Source organism: Xenia sp. Carnegie-2017, unplaced genomic scaffold, assembly GCF_021976095.1.
Source record: "Xenia sp. Carnegie-2017 unplaced genomic scaffold, XeniaSp_v1 HiC_scaffold_6, whole genome shotgun sequence".
Lineage (NCBI taxonomy): Eukaryota > Metazoa > Cnidaria > Anthozoa > Malacalcyonacea > Xeniidae > Xenia > Xenia sp. Carnegie-2017.
Window position 1 is genome coordinate 20,910,534 of NW_025813526.1, and position 20,240 is coordinate 20,930,773.

At 34.1% G+C, this 20,240-nt stretch overlaps 3 protein-coding genes and 1 long non-coding RNA gene across 4 annotated transcripts; 3 read left to right on the forward strand and 1 right to left on the reverse strand.

Annotated features, from left to right (window-relative positions):
* Positions 1-5,066: 5,066 nt before the first annotated feature.
* Positions 5,067-6,785, forward strand: LOC124458288 (kinesin light chain-like). Its single transcript, XM_047008333.1, has 2 exons — positions 5,067-5,279; positions 5,654-6,785. The coding sequence occupies exons 1-2, from the start codon at positions 5,107-5,109 to the stop codon at positions 6,117-6,119; spliced, it is 639 nt and encodes a 212-aa protein (XP_046864289.1). The 5' UTR covers positions 5,067-5,106; the 3' UTR covers positions 6,120-6,785.
* A 2,926-nt stretch (positions 6,786-9,711) lies between these two features.
* On the forward strand, positions 9,712-10,283 carry LOC124457965. Its single transcript, XR_006952917.1, has 2 exons — positions 9,712-9,789; positions 9,871-10,283. It is a non-coding gene; the product is annotated as an uncharacterized LOC124457965 (long non-coding RNA).
* Positions 10,284-16,727: 6,444 nt separating this feature from the next.
* On the forward strand, positions 16,728-17,520 carry LOC124457645. The gene is made up of 2 exons (XM_047007864.1): positions 16,728-17,149; positions 17,342-17,520. Exons 1-2 carry the CDS (start codon positions 16,863-16,865, stop codon positions 17,460-17,462), a joined length of 408 nt encoding a protein of 135 aa, XP_046863820.1. The 5' UTR covers positions 16,728-16,862; the 3' UTR covers positions 17,463-17,520.
* Positions 17,521-17,919: 399 nt separating this feature from the next.
* Positions 17,920-18,596, reverse strand: LOC124457313. The gene is made up of 3 exons (XM_047007589.1): positions 18,417-18,596; positions 18,199-18,347; positions 17,920-18,128 (listed from the first exon to the last, which is right to left on the reverse strand). The coding sequence occupies exons 1-3, from the start codon at positions 18,449-18,451 to the stop codon at positions 17,920-17,922; spliced, it is 393 nt and encodes a 130-aa protein (XP_046863545.1). The 5' UTR covers positions 18,452-18,596.
* Between the last annotated feature and the right edge of the window lie 1,644 nt (positions 18,597-20,240).

Here is a 20,240-nt window from a genome sequence, read left to right on the forward strand (position 1 = left end):
TAATCAATCTACATAACGTCATAACACGAAGAATGTACAAACCCGCCAAGGTTTAACTGAGAAGTTAAAAAATTGAAACTATTCATGTTGTGATAAATATTTCAAAAATTTCAAGTGTAGAAGCAATGTTTAGGGCGATTTTACTAACAACGGACTGACGTGGTACAAATTTTCTACCCTCCTCCCCACTCACAAAATCCTGGCGACGCCACTACCAAAATGTAGCCAAATGCCTAAATGCAGGAAAACTAAAATGTTTAATTGTGTTGTTGTCAGCTGCCATCCTCGATATTCATTTACATACAAATAAAACTGTAACATTACGTAGCTATGTTTGATCTTCAACAACTTTAGTTGTCTATAAACTCTAATTAAAGAACCAATTTATTTTGATATTAATAATTTTATGACCCTTAGATGCAGTCAAGAGAAAAAATTAATAACTCCTACCTGCAAGAAATACTTACAGATGTTGAAAAGAAGCTTGTTGATTTTTTTATCCAAGAATGGAACCATCATTACAAAGAATCTCTCGGAGAATGGGAAAATACAAACGTCAGTGGTATGAAGTTGTTCAATATTGAAAAAACAAAAAAGAAACCTCCTGACAAACATATTCTGTCAAAATTTCAAGATGGCGACACCAGTAAGTGGGATTGTACAACACTGTTTGCAGCAATATTGTTTTCCAACTCAGTTGGAACAAAACTTGACCCAAAATCTAAGGCTGCTGTGGATAAACTTCGTGTTATCAGAAACAACTTCATCCATGAAAATAAAGGAAACGTTGCTAATGACGTATTTCAAACAATGCTTAGTGATATTGAAAAGTCATTTAAAGATCTAGCATTTTCATTCACTGAACTTAATGAAATAAAAAGTGAACGAAACAAATTTAATTCTTTTCAAGTACTTCCTTGCAAAGCAAATCACGATGTGGTTAAACGTACAGAGTTACTTAATCAAATCACAGCAGATCTCAACAACTTGCGCAGTACTAACAATAATGAACTAACATATTACTATATTTCTGGTAATCCTGGTAGTGGTAAATCTGAATTGGCTAGACAAGTTTGTGAAGAAATGTTGATGTCGGTTGACTGGAAAAAAAATACAACATTTGTAATGACACTAGAAGGAAAAGATAGCGACTCCCTTTTCAAAACTTATGTAGACTTTTCTAAACGATTAAACAATAATAAAACTGTCATTGAAAATATCTCAAAAGAAGCAAAAAGCAGCGAAGACAAAATTAAAGATTTTCAATTATTGCTGACACAACAACTGAAATCATGGCAAACATGGTGGATTGTCGTAGATAACGTGGTTGAACTTCATAAAATTTATCCATTATTACCTCAAGTTGGTGATCATAATTGGAAAAATGGACAAATTATAGTAACTGTCCAAAATACAGATGCTATACCACCAGATGGAAACCTAAATAAACACATTTCAGTTAGTCATGGTATGAACAATGAAGAATGTCGAGAACTTCTATCTGTCTTTTCTGATATTCATAATAAAGATGAAAAATTTTTAAAGGATTTATCAGACAAATTAGATCGTCAACCGTTGTTCCTGTCAAATGCTGCTTTCTACGTAGGTAGAGTAAAAAGCGTAAATCCCACATTCACGTGGGAGAAATATTTTGATAAGTTGAATGAAGGAGAGCGAGAGAACATGGATGGCAATTTTCAAAGAATAAACTCAGCTTACTTAGGAATGAAAACTGTTAAGTTAGCAGTAGAAAAAAATGCTGAAGAATCCATCTTGTTGAAACATGTTTTTCAATTTTTCTCGATAATATCTTTCGATCCTTTACCACAAGATGTTATAATACCATTTATTAAAAGCATTGATCCAAAAATATCTGCAGAAGATGTCTGTCTTCAATTAAAGCATTGTTCTTTATTTCTTCAAACGGAAAGCAACGACATCCGCCTGCACAGCGTTGTACACGAAGCCATCATAAATTATTCATCGCAGACCTTTAGCTGTAAACAAAACGAAAATAATTCTAAAAAGTCTGCAGCTAATCTTGCCTGTCTAGTTGCTTGGGCACTAAATCATTTTAAAGACAGACAAGATGAAATCAAAATAATGCCACATCTAATTAAATTCATAACAAATTCATCATTTCAACATTTCCTAAATAAGTTGATCGATGTGAAATCATTCTTTTTTTTCATTAGAGAAAAAAAACTTAATCAAATAAATTGGAAATTTGCCAAATATTTTGCAGATGTTTTGGAAAGATTTTGCAACTATAAACTTGCAACTAAAGTACTTTATGAAATAACAGAAATTCAAACTAAAGTGTTAGGTGTTGATCATATTGATGTTTCATATTCGTACAACAAGCTGGGTGTATTGCTTTGGAAGAATGGAGAATATGAAAATGCTAAAGATATTCTCCAGCGAGCAATGGGAATTCAAGCAAGATTATTTGGGCCTGAACATGTTGATATTGCGACAACGTACAACAATCTGGGTTTGGTTTTCAGTGAAATGGGAGATTACGAAAAAGCAAAAGATTTTTATGAACGAGCGATAGAAATTGAAACGAAAGCATTTGGACCTGACCATGTCAATATTGCGATAAGGTATAACAATCTGGGTTCGGTTTACAGTATGATGGGAGAGTACGAAAAAGCAAAAGATTTTCATGAACAAGCGATGAAAATTCAAACAGAAACATTTGGACCTGACCATGTTAATATTACGACAACGTACAGCAATCTGGGTTCGGTTTACTATCATATGGGAGAGTACGAAAAAGCAAAAGATTTTTTTGAACGAGCGATAGAAATTGACACGAAAACATTTGGGCCTGACCATGTTAATATTGCGAAACGTACAACAATCTGGGTACGGTTTACAAAGATATGGGAAAGTACGAAAAAGCAAAAGATTTTATGAACGAACGAAAGAAATTGGAACAAAACATTTGGACCTGACCATGTTAATATTGCGTCAACGTACAACAATCTAGGTTCAGTTTACAATAATATGGGAGAGTACGAAAAAGCAAAAGATTTTATGAACGAGCGATGAAAATTCAAACAAAACATTTGGACCTGACCATGTTAATATTGCGACAACGTACAACAATCTGGGTTTTGTTTGCAGAGATATGGGAGAGTACGAAAGCAAAAGATTTTAATGAACGAGCGATGAAAATTCAAACGAAAGCATTTGGACCTGACCATGTTAATACAGCGACAACGTACGACAATTTGGGTTCGGTTTACAATAATATGGGAGAGTACGAAAAAGCAAAAGATTGTTATGAACGAGTGATAGAAATTCAAACGAAAGCATTTGGACCTGACTATGTTAATATTGCGAGAACGTACAACAATCTGGGTTTGGTTTACAATAATATAGGAGAGTACGAAAAAGCAAAAGATTTTTATGAACGAGCGATAGAAATTCTAACAAAAGCATTTGGACCTGACCATGTTAATATTGCGACAACGTACAACAATCTGGGTTCGGTTTACAATAATATAGGAGAGTACGAAAAACCAAAAGATTTTTATGAACGAGCGAAAGAAATTCAAACAAAAGCATTTGGACCAGACCATGTTAATTTTAGGCAAACGTACAACAATCTGGGTTCAGTTTACGATGATATGGGAGAGTACGAAAAAGCAAAAGATTTTTATGAGCGAGCGATAGAAATTCAAACAAAAGCATTTGGACCTGACCATGTTGATATTGCGCCATTGTACAACAATCTGGGTTCAGTTTACAATAATATGGGAGAGTTCGAGAAAGCAAAAGATTTTTATGAACAAGCGATGAAAATGCAAATGAAAACATTTGGACCTGACCATGTTAATATTGCGCCAATGTACAGAAGTCTCGGTTCGGTTTACAATGATATGGGGGAGTACGAAAAAGCACAAAGTTTTTGTGAAAGAGCGATAGAAATTAAAACAAAAACATTTGGACCTGACCATGTTATTATTGCGAAAACGTACAACACTATGGGTTCGGTTTACAGTAAAATGGGAGAGTACGAAAATGCAAAAGATTTTTATGAACGAGCGATGAAACTTGAAACAAAAACATTTGGACATGACCATGTTAATATAGCGTCAACGTACAACAATCTGGGTTCGGTTTACAGTATGATGGGAGAGTACGAAAAAGCAAAAGATTTTTATGAACGAGCGATGAAAATTGAAACAAAAACATTTGGACCTGACCATGTTAATATTGTGACAACGTACAGCAATCTGGGTTTGGTTTACAGTAATATGGGAGAGTACGAAAAAGCAAAAGATTTTTTTGAACGAGCGATGGAAATTAAAACAAAAGCATTTGGACCTGACCATGTTAAAATTGCGGCAACGTACAACGATCTGGGTTTGGTTTACAATGATATGGGAGAGTACGAAAAAGCAAAAGATTTTCATGAACGAGCAATGAAAATTCAAACAGAAACATTTGGACCTGACAATGTTAATATTGCGACAACGTACAACAATCTGGGTTTGGTTTACAAAAATATGGGAGAGTACGAAAAAGCAAAAGATTTTTATGAACGAGCGATAGAAATTGAAACGAAAGCATTTGGGCCTGACCATGTTAAAATTGCAAAAACGTACAACAATCTCGGTTCAGTTTACAAAGATATGGGAGAGTACGAAAAAGCAAAAGATTTTTATGAACGAGTGATAGAAATTGAAACGAAAGCATTTGGACCTTACCATGTTAATATTGCGATAAGGTATAACAATCTGGGTTTTGTTTACTATAATATGGGAGAGTACGAAAAAGCAAAAGATTTTCATGAACAAGCGATGAAAATTCAAACAGAAACATTTGGACCTGACCACGTTAATATTACGACAACGTACAACAATCTGGGTTTGGTTTACAAAAATATGGGAGAGTACGAAAAAGCAAAAGATTTTTTTGAACGAGCGATAGAAATTGACACGAAAACATTTGGCCTGACCATGTTAATATTGCGAAAACGTACAACAATCTGGGTTCGGTTTACAAAAATATGGGAGAGTACGAAAAAGCAAAAGATTTTTATGAACGAGCGAAAGAAATTGAAACAAAACATTTGGACCTGACCATGTTAATATGGCGTCAACGTACGTCAGTCTAGGTTCGGTTTACAGTAATATGGGAGAGTACGAAAAAGCAAAAGATTTTTATGAACGAGTGATAGAAATTAAAACAAAAGCATTTGCACCTGACCATGTTAATATTGCAATAAGTTATAACATCCTGGGTTTTGTTTACTATAATATGGGAGACTACGAAAAGCAAAAGATTTTTGTGAACGAGCGATGAAAATTCAAACAGAAACATTTGGACATGACCATGTTAATATTACGACAACGTACAACAATCTGGGTTCGATTTACTATCATATGGGAGAGTACGAAAAAGCAAAAGATTTTTATGAACGAGCGATGAAAATTGAAACAAAAACATTTGGACCTGACCATGTTAATATTACGACAACGTACAACAATCTGGGTTCGGTTTACTCTCATATGGGAGAGTACGAAAAAGCAAAAGATTTTTTTGAACGAGCGATAGAAATTGACACGAAAACATTGCCTGACCATATTAATATTGCGAAAACGTACAACAATCTGGGTTCGGTTTACAAAGATATGGAAGAGTACGAAAAAGCAAAAGATTTTTATGAACGAGCGAAAGAAATTGAAACAAAAACATTTGGACCTGACCATGTTAATATTGTGACAACGTACAGCAATCTGGGTTCGGTTTACAGTAATATGGGAGAGTACGAAAAAGCAAAAGATTTTTTTGAACGAGCGATGGAAATTAAAACAAAAGCATTTGGACCTGACCATGTTAATATTGCGACAACGTACAACAATCTGGGTTTGGTTTACAGTGATATGGGAGAGTACGAACAAGCAATAGATTTTCATCTACGTGCGATGAGAATTCAAACAAAAACATTTGGACCTGACCATGTTAAAATTTCGATAACGTACAGCAATCTGAGTTTGGTTTACATTAAAATGGGAGAGTACCAAAAAGCAAAATATTTTTTTGGACGAGCGAAGAAAATTCAAACAAAAGCATTTGGACCTGACCATTTTAATATTACGTGAAAGTAATCACGTTGTAATTTTCTGTGATAGGAAAAACACAAAAAACCAACACAATAAAGTTTATAACGATAGAACTTGAAAGTGAAGAATTTGACCTATATTTATCTTTTATTTGCCAACAGCTAAAATTCTTCCGTATTTGAGAAACGTTTAACGAGATAAAGGAAGAAAAAAAGGACAAAAGACAGTTGTTTTTCAGTATAAAGCGATAGAAATTGAAACGAAAACAGTTGGACCTGAACATGTACTGCAATAATAGACAACAATCTTAATCTTCATTTGGTTATAAACAAACTATAGATATTGAAACTGAAGCATTTGGACTTCTATTTATCTTTTATTTGGTAAAAGCTAAAATATTTCTGTCTTTGAGAAAACGTACAAGGAGATAGAAGAAGAGGAAAGGAATTTGTAGCTCATTTTCAATGAAGTAGAAAATCAATTTCTCTTTTCATTTTAGGTATGTCTTCTTTATACTAACGCTAATTAGAAACAGTTGTATTGTAGATTTCTTTCAACAAAGTTCAAATAGCAGCAGTTGTATATTTATAAAAGGTATAAATATATTATTGACAATATTCAAACATTTGTATTTTCAAGTTTTCGACTGTCATTTATTTACTGGAACAGTTTTTATTAATAAACTTGTATGGAACTATCAAAGTATATTAATGAGTTTAGTTTGCAATATCTAGTTATTCAGAGGTTGTGGTGGTCATCTCCCTTTCAAACACGTTTTTTTTCAAATTTTTTGAAAAATTTTTTTTTGCAGTTTATGTTACTTTGATTAATGTACTTGATGAACATAGGGTCTATTTTGCGATATAATAATGCAAAATTTCAAAAAAAAGCCACCAAAGAGACCATGTGCTAAATTTTCAACCTTAGCAACGCCATAGCAACGTGCTTTTAACCATATTTCACCCCCGAAAAAAGCAAAAAAGACCTGTTTTTGAGCTGTACTTTTGGTGTCTGTTATTCACAGCTCTTATGGAAAGATTCATTGTAATTGGTAGGATTTAGTCGGCATAGCAACGACTTGAAGACTTCTAATCATACCGCTTTGCTCGCCTCGTGCAGTTCGAAAGTGCTCTCTTGGAATCGTCAGAATAGTCTTTGTTTTACTTAGTTACGCCTGAAATATTTGTTTTGTTTGATTTTTCGTATTTTTTTGTAATTCTTACTTTTAAAAATTATGGGAAATATACGGAATAAAAAGAGAAAAGCGGTTAGAACTCCGGCATCAAAAATCAAGAAGATGGCCAAACATGGCCGATACTGTGATGAAAATCCTGGCCCTTCCGGGATGAAAATCGGCAGCAGTACGAAGAAAATTTGACAATGTCCACCTCCAATGAAAAACGTCAATAAAGGTACAATTTTCATTGACTTGTCTGTGCTTTTTGAAGTGTTTATGATGCTTTATTGTCCCGAGTGTGGTGGTAATATACACTCTCATCTTGACATGAGGAAGAAAAATGGCTATTCCCATTACATAATCCTTGAATGTCTTAGTGATGAATGTGAGTGGAAATATTGCTTTGATACATCGAAGAAGCAAGGTCACTCCCATGAAATAAATGTAAGAGCAGTGTTGGTATTTCGTGAAATTGGTCATGGACATTCCGCCATGCTTACATTCAACAAGGTGATGAACATGCCAGCTCCTCTAAGTCGCCAAAACTTCACCAATATTCAAAATAAGAAACTATTGCCTGTTGTGAAACAGTTGGCCAATGACAGTATGTTGTCTTGTGCAATGAAAATAAAAGAACGACTTGACAATGAGAATGGAGAATGTGGCATCTCACTAGATGGGACATGGCAAAAGAGAGGGCATACCTCCCATAATGATGTTGTCACTGCTATATCACTGGACACAAAGAAATGTCTGGATATAGAACTTCTTTCAGACAAATGCCAGCAGTGCTTAAAGTGGCAAAAGAAAGTGCATGATGTGAGATACGATGAATGGAAGGCTTCCCACATCTGCAAAATAAACCATAAAGGAAGTTCTAATAGCATGGAGACTTGTGGAGCTATCAGAATTTTTGAGCCGTCCATGGCTACCAGAGGGTTGAGATATAAGAATATGTTGGGCGATGGTGACTCATCAACATAGTGCTATAGTTGAAAGAGAACCATATGGAAAAGATTGCATTCCAAAAAAACTGGAATGCATTGGACATGTGCAAAAGAGAGTGGGGAGTCGCCTTCAGAGGTTGAAGAGTTCACATAGAGGAGCGAAACTGGCGGATGGTAAAGGTGTGAGTGGAAAGGGCAGATTGACTGATGCAAAAATTGACCTTCTGCAAAATTACTATGGATTGGCAGTGAGAGAGAACCTGCATGACATAGATAAAATGGCAAAAGCAATCAAGGCATTCCTTTATCATGTGGCATCAAGCGATGATAACCCTCAACATGAACTTTGCCCCGACACTGAAGACAGTTTGTGCGGATACAAGAAAGACCCTACAACATACCATCATAAGAATGGTATACCAAAAGTATTGTTGAGCTCATTGAACCCATTTATGAAAGTTTAAGTGACAAAAGCTTGTTGGAAAAGTGTACACATGGTTTGACACAGAATGTGAATGAGTGTCTGAACGGGCTAATATGGGAAAGATGCCCAAAGTCCACATATGTGGAACAGGAAACTGTAGCACTTTCAAGCTACTTGGCAGTGCTTAAATTCAATGAAGGAGATATATTATTCCTCAAATTATTTAGTGACTTAGACATAATACCTGGCTTGTTTACTACAAATGGTGCATTGCATTGTGATACCGATCGTATCAAATTATCTTCCAAGAAGAGCACAGAGAAGGTAAAAAAAGAAGAAAAACACTCAGGCATACGAGAAAGAACTTTGTAGATAGTTGTGAACAGAATGAAGGAAAAACTTATGAAGCTGGTGCCTTCTAGTCTCAGTAAGATCATTATCAAACTTTAAATGCTAATTTCTCCTTTTCCTTATTTCCTCTTAGAAGGAAATTTTTGTGACACGATTACTTTTCAATATTTGTTGTAGAAAGCTCGAATTTTTTGTGGTAATAGCTAATAACTGAATCTAATGCATGACACTTTTAAAAATTTGATAATGTTTAATAATAATGAAAAATTAAGGTTCATGCCTCTAACAAAGAATGAAATTTTCCTGAATACCTAGTTTTCCTCACTTATTTCTTTTGAAATAGCTTTTTAACAAAATCAAAAAGTGTCATGCACTAGCTCTTGATATAAGCTTCGTAAATATGTATTATATATAAGTTTCTGATTAGTAGTTTTGATGCAATCGTGTCTGAAAAGAGGCTCATTTTATGCTAATTAATTAGTCGCCATCTTTGATAATTAGCATAATTAATGAGTGATCAAAAAAAAAATTGTCAGATATGATTTCTCACATTCAGCACTTCCCAAAAACGTTGTTTTAAAGTGTCTACCTATAAATAAAGGTTGGTGTAAAAATCAATAAGTTAAAATCCCTATTTATACTGAAGTGTTAATGCTTTAGAGAGTCATAATGGTAATATATTCATTCTATGCTATGTTGATTAATTTAGAGGCCAAGAACTGGTGTATAATGGCATGTTTGCATTATGTGTTAGATGACCAATGCACCCATCGAGATATGAACAAAAAGCTATTTTGGGATATTGTTGATGTAAGAGTTGATATTGTCACAAATAATATTTTCTGCATAAATGTGTGAAAAAATTGATAAATAATTTTATCTCTGTTGAAGGGTAAAAGCTTGGGGGAAGTTCAAGAGATCATTAGCAAAAGTTCGTCTCCTAGACTCCTATCAACAGGAACATTAAGAAACATTCATTCAATAATGTTAATGTTGGTGGCTGAGGGGATGATTGTGGCAAAGCTGAAAACGAAAAATATTGTCAATGCAGTTATTATTTTACTTAGTTCTTTTTATACTTTTAATGCTGAGTATCCTAAAGACGTTAATGGACATTGCAAAAATGTATTTATTCTTTTAGAACATTTGCTTTTAATTCAAAATGCAATTGTAAGGCTCAATTGCCAACTTTTGTCGATCATTTTATTTCTTCTATGAAGTAGAAAACTTTTGTAGTGTTAATTAATGGCATGTAGTAGAGATTTTAAGTATTCTGTGTTTGCAAAAAAATGTGCTAGTTATAATTGTGTGATTGATTTTCTTTAGCTTAGTTAAAAAGATCCTCTATATTGCTCAAATGGTCATGGATATGCACCTGAAAAAAATGCTTATTTAATGGTAAAAACAACCAAATAAAATTGGTCAAATAAATTGGTAAATTTAACCAATTTTTTTATGGTATTTTTGACCAATTTAGGAATTGGTTGTTTTGACCTATAAAAATTGTTCTTCATAGGTGCATTCAAATGACCAATTTTTTTTTGGTCATTTTGACCAATCTATTTTTACAATATAGAACAGGGGTCTCCAAACTTTACAGCCATAGGACCACATGAACTTTCATCCAGCATGTTGAGGGCCGGCGAACCGTATACCGCTGGTCAAAGAGCGAATATTTAATAAAACGAAGTACATAACACAAGCTTCATTAGTTAAGAAAATAGCTCCTTCCTTAGCTCAAAAACCCTTGAAAGCACTTTTCCACAACTTAGCCATCTTACTGCAGTGTAATATGGCATGTCAACAGACTCTGTCTCAGTAGGAAGTTGGGACAAAAATTGACGTAAGCCACTCTTGCTAGTTGGCTTGCGTCATAACGTGAACTTTCTACACAAAGTTTGTTTTGTTTAATAATATTATAATTTTTCTTAAGTGTCTCTGCGGGCCGGATTGAGAGGCCCAACGGGCCGCATCTGGCCCGCGGGCCGTAGTTTGGAGACCCCTGTTATAGAACATTGGATTCCAGGGTTAGAAAATTACTTGATCATAAAACTAAATGGCATTTTCAAATCTTGAAAAAGTTTGACGTAAAATAATACTAAATATATAATTATATTTTGACTATGTTGATTAAATCTATTTCATTCAGTAGCTAAATAATTGCAGGCTACCAACATGTATGAATTACGTGCCAATTTTTTTAAATGTATGCCATTGTATTTAATAAACCCAGTGTTTTGGGAGATGTACCCAAAAGCCAAGAAATGAAAAGAAATGTGAATATTTATGATAACTACGATAAATATTGTTATGACAAATGGCTTCACTTGGCCCAAATGTGGACACTGTTTTTTTTTCCAAACCAAAACGAAATGGGAGGGAAAACCGACGGATCCGGTAAAAAACCCTCCAATAAAAGAAAAAATAAAAATTTAGAAGAATTACCTCAAATTTTTGTAGTGTTTTATGATGTTTTATATTTTTGTTGTTTTCAATTATCCCGATGATCTACTTTAACATGCAGCGTAGTCAGATCGTGCGTCTTATACAGACGTATAAAAAATTTAAATTTACGGAGCAATAAAAATATGGGCTGACTACCCTATTGACACAGCAAATATTTTTTGTTCGCACATAAGAGGCGCAAACTTCTGTAGAGCACAAAAAATGAAATAGCGCAGAGTTTTAACAAAAAAATGTAATCCATAGACGAAAAACGAAAACTAATATCAGCCATATATAAATCATGTATTAAAATTATTCAGTACGTAGGGACATGACCATTCACCTGCCCATAACAATTGAAAATGAAATGACTAAAGAGATGTTTTGACTTGCATAAAAACAATTTTGATGTCTGCTAGACTTTATTCCATTGAAATTTTCTATGTTGCCTCATTAATTAATAGCTGGCTTTCACTCGTGTGTTTTGTCAGAAATTTAACAATTGTGAACATTTAGTTATGCGGAAATTTTTAACGGTCGAATTTGAAAATGCATTATACTGATAGACATTATGGATGAATAAATTAGCAAGTGTGCATCTTATAATAACGACGCTTGTTTCTTGGTGTTTCTGCCTGACTTCGTCGTTCATTCATTGTCCAGTTAGAAGGCCTACAGACATAGCTACTCTATAAAAAACACGTTATAAATGTCAGCACAATAAAGGAACAAAAACAGAAATTAATTATATTGAAAAGAACAAAGCTTTAATACCTGATTTCCAAGGGTTGTCCTGGTCAGTCTGATCCAGGCGACTTGGTCAGTCTCTTCCTTTTTTTTCACCACGAAGTTTTTACGTTGTATCGTTGAAATTAATCGTAAAATTTTTATTTTAGTAATTCAATGAACCCTACTTTCATCATTGCAATTTTCTTAATAAACGTTCAATAAAATTACTAAAAAGGGCGAGTGAAAGCCAGCTATTTTCTCTCATAAAGTGACAAATTTTAGTGACACTTTTTTAAGTTGGGTGTTTTTCATGATTAAGTTTCAAATTATAAAGATAGACCATCAGGATCCTTTTTAACTATCTCATGCAGTTACTCATACAAGTTAATTTTAACACTTATATCTACTCAACTTACAAACCACAAGATATAGATCGTGTTTTTCCACTCGCTTGTTTTTCATCTTCGTAGAATGTAGTCCATTTTTTATAGTGCAATCACTTCAATGTAAATGTTCATACGTACATATGCCGTTATGCGATGTTCATTCAATATATCGATACCATTCCATACACGAACTAAGGAGCATCATCAACCAATAAAGAAACTACTGATATGATGAATCGCCATTTCGATAGACAACTAATCACAATGCACTGTTGTGGTAACTTCAAGCGAAGGAAAAGGGACCGCCCTTCAATACCCTAGTTTTATAATTACTCAAAGAATGCTTAGTGCAGAGTTGATCTTCTGTGAGTATCAGTTGACCACCTTTAGGTGGGTTCATACAACAATGGGGCCCATCATCATTATATGAACAAACAGCTGACATTAGCATAGAATCCAAACTACAAATGAAATTCTTGGCCATGAATCACCATGACACATGAGTAATGACGAACTAGTAAGAGTAATTAAGTGAATGACACAGGTGGTAAAGGAACTTTCAAAACTCCACCATTGTGGGATCTATAATATAAGAAAATATGAAACACATTTATGAGATTTTATGATGAATAACTCTGCATATGACGTTAGTTTGAGTTTTAAAATTCTTAAACTGTTATATTGAGATCGAACAAACTGTTGACAATTCAAACGGTAGAACATTCACCTTCATTGCATGAATAGCTTTAGTGAGTTGAGTTTGAACGCTGTAACAAGTTTCTTAGGATCAAAGACTTATAATCATGATGAAAGCATTTTAAAGTGAAAGCTTTCAGATTACGAGGCCTACACAAAGACCAGTTGGTTATTCCATGTAACTCATACTTCAGTATTCGTCAGTAAAAAGACAGAATTTACCTTTCTTTAGAAGTAAAACACACGAATTTAGGCATGTTGAAGTTTCTTTAATTGACGTCATAACTAAAACTATTATTGTGATTGGCTCCTAAGGAACATGCCACGTTTCACAGACAACAAGTAATCCTTCAATGCGTTTTTAAGGCCTGTTTCAAACATTGCATTTTACATTGTCCGAATGTATTTAAGACAAAAGATAATGAGATAAAATTCCTTATTATCTTTTGTCTTAAATGCATTGGGCACAGGTAAAATGCAATGTTTGAAACAGACCTTAAATACGCATTGAAGGATTACTTGTTGTCTTTGTGAAAGGTGACATGCTCCTATTGAGCCAATCACAATAATAATTTTAGTTATGACGTCAATTAAAGAAACGTTAACATGTTTAAATTCGTGTGTTTTACATCGACAGAAAATTCAGAGTCAAAAGACTACCGCTAAGGTTGTCGAAACGTCATTCAACAACAACAAAAACAGTCCTTCTCAGGACTATACAAACCTGGACAATCTACATTTACAAACATGTAACGATACTCCCGGGTTTAAACTATTTACTTTAAAATAATTGTATTGCTTACATGAAACTATTTGGTATGAAAAGCCAATCACTATCGTTGCATTTGCTGCTGGATTTCTTCTGCTGGTGTAGGTGACAGATGGTGTCAGAATTTTTTGTTTTTTAATAAAAAACGATGATAATGAAGAGATGAATGATGGATATTCTACATCATATTGGGATAGTCATGGATCAACAAACTTATCCAATATGCCTGATGTGTATGAGAATCCATCATATACATCAGTAGATGAGTATAATTTTAATCAATTTTCACCGCGACATTCTCGAGCACAAATTGTCATCTTACCTGATGAGAATAATCATGGACCACAAATGGATTTCAATCATTTTATACTACACCGTTGCATGAGTCAAAACACAACTTTAAATTTGAATTTTCATGAATATTTATGTGGAGACAATGATCTTATAAAGTAATACACCAAAAAATGATTCTGATATAAATCTTTAGTAAAAATATTGCATGGACTAGATTAAACAGCGCTGACATTAGCACAATCATAGAATACACTGCTACAAAGACTGGCAACTACATTCAGGCCAGGTTATGATTACGAAATAGGCTAGGGTCAGTTTAGTACGTGGAAAGGTACTTTATAAAACTTCCTGTTACTGTTGGAATAGCTAGATTTTGTATTTCAACAAAAAAATTTTAGTGAACAATCAATCTACTAGAACAGGGGTCTCCAAACTACGGCCCGCGGGCCAGATGCGGCCCGTTGGGCTTCTCAATCCGGCCCGCAGAGGCACTTCAGCAAAAATAATAATATTATTAAACAAAATAAATTTCGTGCAGAAAGTTCACGTTATGTCGCAAGCCAACTAGCAAGAGTGGCTTACGTCAATTTTTCTCCCAACTTCCTACTTCCGTTTCAAGCACACTGCAAAATTTAAAAAGCTGAAGGATAACGTGTAAATTTTTTATATTCTTCGGCCCTCAACATGCTGGATGAAAGTTCATGTGGCCCTCTAGCTATAAAGTTTGGAGACCCCTGTACTAGAATCAAGGTATGTTTATACAATCCTTGTCTTTCCTTCTCAAAGTTTTATTTGTTTAACTTTAAAGAGAAAATCTTCTGAATCCACTTTACTTTATTTGTTTTTTCAACACAACTTTCACTTTGTTGGTAACTTTCTTCATCTTCTTGTCTCATTCCATTCACGATTTTGCCATTTTTCGACAGCCTCCACATCGAACCTTCTTTCTACTGAATTCTCACCACAGCATATAATGAACGCAGATATTCGAAGAACTAAATAGCCAAAAACACTTGCACTAATAACACCAAATGTAATCCTTAAACGCTATTTATAAGATCTTTTCATGCTCTTGACAAGATTTTACTCCTGCAAGATCAAGCAAGATTTTTAGCAAGATCTTGTCAAGATCTTACAACATTATTTTAAGCTTTTGCCATGATTTTACTCATGGATGATCTTGCAAGATTTTGAAATTCAGCGAATATAAATGACGCACTTTTGACCCTCTTATAAGAGTAAGTGTTAAGCACGTGCTCACAAAGCTTACGTCATTGTTTCATCATCATTACATGTTTTGATTGTTTTCATCTCACATCAAACATTTTTTTAAGATAATTATAAATTTCAGATTCAGCAATTTGTTAAAAAGTTTTGTGAAGAATATGAAACTTATCGTCAGACCTATACTGTCATGCATGTTAACTTCCACATGAACAAAACTAAAATATACAACTGTGTTGGTAAGAATATGAAACTTATCGTCAGACTTATACTGTCATGCATGTTAACTTCCACATGAACAAAACTAAAATATACAACTGTTTTGGTATTTTTTGGCCGACACTGACAGCTCCTGTAGTTTTATTGTTACTCTTGTCTTAATATCATTTTACCGACGATTTTGTCTTGAATACAATCCATCTTTCCGACCGTAAACACACAAGTCAAAAAAAGAAGAGATCAAACTACAAAATTTGGACAATCAATTCGGACAGCAGTACTGTTTATGTAGAATAGTGGTAATAAAATGGTTAGGAGATGCTGTTGGGGCATTTGTAAATCTTATTTCAAAAAAAACAGAACGACTAACTATAAAGGCAAAAGGTGTAAGAGTGAATAAAAACTATTTTCCGTCTAATCAAAGGAAAGCTTGGATATGACATGCAATATGCAGATACAAAATTATAGAGAAAAATGAAAATCTTCCTAACGTTGTCGCGGATATTACGAGTGCCATAACAAAGTGCTGATGAGTTTGATATGCATTTGTTAAAACAAGCTTAAGAGGACAAAAAGTATGTCAAAAATATATGATTTAAAATTTGCTTAGCGCATTTACAAGCACCAAATTCAGAGCTCGCTCTGTCACAAATTTAATTGAGAATTAATCTGAGCATGCGTACTCTCCAAGTTCATGGTCATGGCAACGAACAACTGGATGTACTATTAAGGAGCTGTTACACGATGCGATTTTTTTAAGCAATTTACGACTAAAAAATGAAAAATTTCAAAATCGCAAGTTGCTTGAAGGTGATACACGACACCAATGATTAAACAACTTGTGATAAAATGCAAAAAATCTCAAGTTGCTTAATAAAATCGCATCGTGTAACAGCACCATTAAAGTGCTTATCTCACAATTTTTTTTCGAATTTTCGTATTGCTTCTTCTAAAGTAATCTAAAACTTATATTACAATTTTTCATGCGCTGCATTGTTTTCGAATTATTATTGATCAAATATGAAATTTGACAGTAAAAGTTGATAATTGGCATAGGGCCTGGATCAAGTCTCTGTGACGTAACTTAAGGAACAAGTCAAGCGCTTGTTATCAACGATTAGATGGCGGAGTTGAATTCTGATTCGGTAAGCTCTCATAGTTCGCAATGTGATTCGGAGTATGATTATATTCCCGGTTATGTCATCGAAGATGAAACAAGGAACATTAATGACCAGGAATATAATATAATAGATGAAAATCACGGCGAGTCCGAGTCCTATCTATACGCTGATGAACCAATGGCCGAACAAGCATGGTATGAAGACTACGTGGAAAAGTCAAATGAACATAAAAAGCAACTTGAAATGCTACAAAAAAGACTTGATCACACAGTTGAGTTGAGTTCTTGGTGAGTAATAAAATTTCTAATTACAATTCAACTTATGAAATGTATTTCAATTCAGGTTTCAAGTTATGAAATATAGACATAAACGTGCAATTTTCTATTCAAGATTAACATCGCTTTTTATTTACTTTTGGGTAAAAATTGTTAAAAGATGCCTGATTACAATTTTTTAATGGGATTTTCTTTATTGATCAGGTGCAAGTGTGGTTTTTGTCAAGTTACACTTCTTCAGAATCCTCTAGAGGCCTGGTGCTGCCAAAAACTTAAGTCTGTAGCTGAAAGCTTAACACACCAGTCGGTTCTGGCAGATCTGTGAACTATTCCATGTTGTGTCACTCTACACCCAGGTTTCAGACCAGTTTGTTTGGAAAAGTGGTCGCTAAAAATGGATGCTAGAAATACAAAACCAGAGAACAAAGACGATACAGAAAAACAGGATCTGAAAACATGTATGATAGCATATAATGTTATTTCCCAGTATTTAAGTATATTTTAGTGTTATGACACATTAGTAATGATTTGGCTTTATATTCAGGTTTTTACGATGTGTTGCATACAGAGAATTCACATCTATGATTTATGGATGCTTAGGAGAAGAAAGAAACCATTACCAGCATGTGCATACCATGCAATAAGATCAAAATTTAATGATAAAAAGTTGGAATTTAGAGGGTACGAAGAAAATGAAATAAATGAGTGATGTGAAAATTAAGTTTTCCTATTTTTTGGGCAATCTGCCCCATGTTTGTAACCTTTCATTGGCTTCTTGCATGTCAAACATTTTGGCTGGAATTGAGGGGGACATCATTGACCACAATGCATTTTCGACGGACCTGTTTTAATACCTTAGATCTGGGTTGCTTTTGCAGCATGACATTCATTGGTGGTGGGGACATTTCTTTCAAAAGATTTTGTGAATTTGATAATGCGTCTTTGTCTTTTATTGACATCATCACACTCTCAAATAATTCATCCACATACTCTAAAAAGAAATTATTGTCGTATTCAATACTATGAAATGATGCAAAGCAACACATTTAGCAACAACTTACCAAATTTGGGCTTAACTCTGACATCCCTCACAGTTTCTTCACCATTTTTAAACTTTGGATACACCACATTTATTTGGAAAGTGCCATCATTCTTCATCTTTACATCACGCCTTAAGTTGTTGTTGAAGTGGATGGATGCCAAAATGTGTCTAAAACAATAAAGACTTGTGGAAGTTGCAAAACAACTAACATTGTCATATTGGAAATTTTCGCCCCACCTGCAATACATTCCAACATAGGAATAATAAATCATTTTGGAGCAAAATGATTCAGGACAGAAAGGAATCCTTCCAAACAAATTGTTTGAGCAACTGGTGAAGCCTGGTGAATTGACTTCATCAGCTGTGGGTTTAACAATTTAGCACAAAGCTTTTCATGAGCAACTGAACCTTAAACATTACAACAAAGAATGATGATAAACTGTTAGGAAGTTATCTTTAAATAATGCCTTCATAAACCTTCATTTTTCCTTCTTTAAATATTCCCTTGGTTTAATATCGGGGCCATGAAAACAACTTGAAAACAGTGGATCATCCAAATTGGTGTGCTTGTCTACTATGTGACTCAGGAAAGATTTGAACTTTGCCCAAATTTCTTTGCCATCACAATAACAAACAGCCGAATACTTAGTCGGTGTCCATCGAGCGCGTTTTCTTGCAACAAAATTCACCCAGATTTTACGTCTTCGCTTCGCTTCAGGACGCTCATCACCGTAAAATGGCATACGGTGAAGAGAAATTCTTTCCGCAGAATTTGCTCGGTTTGAACAGCCGAAAACTGCACATCTATCGGGCATTTTGATGCAGAGCCGAAGTAGATAAAGTAGAAATTATAGCAAAAATCACACTTCACAAAACTTCCTGTCCTTATGTTACGTCACATACTTCTCGATTCAGGCTCTCATCAAACAAATTGAACGCGCAGCAATTTTTCTCCCTTATTGCCAAATTTGAGAAAAGAAACGCATTTATCTCATAAACGAAGCCATCAATCAGAAAATTGTAAAATAACTTTTACAATGATTTTTTTACCTCAATCAGAAAATTCGAAAAAAATTTGTGAGATAAGCACTTTAACTTCCTTATCATGTAATCCATTTGACACCGCCTCTTTTAGTAGTGATTTAACACCTTTTGTAAATATAATATCTTGTCTTAACATCCTACTAATTATTACTTGTCTGAAGATGTCTTGAGTAAAGACGAAACGTCACAATAATTCCATTTTACAACTTCTGGTCTATTTCTATGGCTTTAATTAAAACTTTATGTTGGGCATTACTTTTTATTATACGAATGTAGAATTTGTTACAGCCTGGGCAATTAATTTGATATACGAGATCGAAACGAGTGAGGGAGCAGATGTTTTCTTTGTTATAAGAGAAAAAAGCGACGTTTTCGTTGTCAAAAATAATAATAAATTGACCTAGTTTAATAAGACCTTTACGAATTTTTTTTAAGACAATTATAAATAATTTTCTGCCATCAACTGATATTTTAATGTCTAGAAAATGAACTGTACCCTCCGTATCAACAGAGAATATGACGTTTTATAAAATTTGTTAAAATAGTTTTAATAAAGCCGGGATGTTGGAAAGTAACAGAGTGTCATCTACATATCTTCTATTTTATTGTGCCGGAATCAATTAAATCGGAAATGATAGATTTTTTAAATTCAGTTAAGGCCGAAAAACACTGTGCAGTCGCTTTAGTCGCGCGACTAAAACTACAAAATTACGCGGTCACTAAGTTAGTAATTTTAGTCGCGAGTCTAGCAGCTTTGGAAGTTTAGCATGTTGAACTTTTGACCTTGGTCGTCTCAGTCGCTTTCATGTGATTGATTGTTTCCTAGCTGAAAATGTCAATTTATGAAGTTTACGTGAACAAAGATGGCTGGTTAAGAAGAAGCGCTAATAAATTATTTTCGCAACTTTTCCTGTATTATTTGATCTTGCAGACAAAATTTTAAAATGAGCCGATGAGAGTGAATGCGTGGCATCAAATTCTAGACGATCTGAGAGCTCTTGGCTTTACAGGAACAGG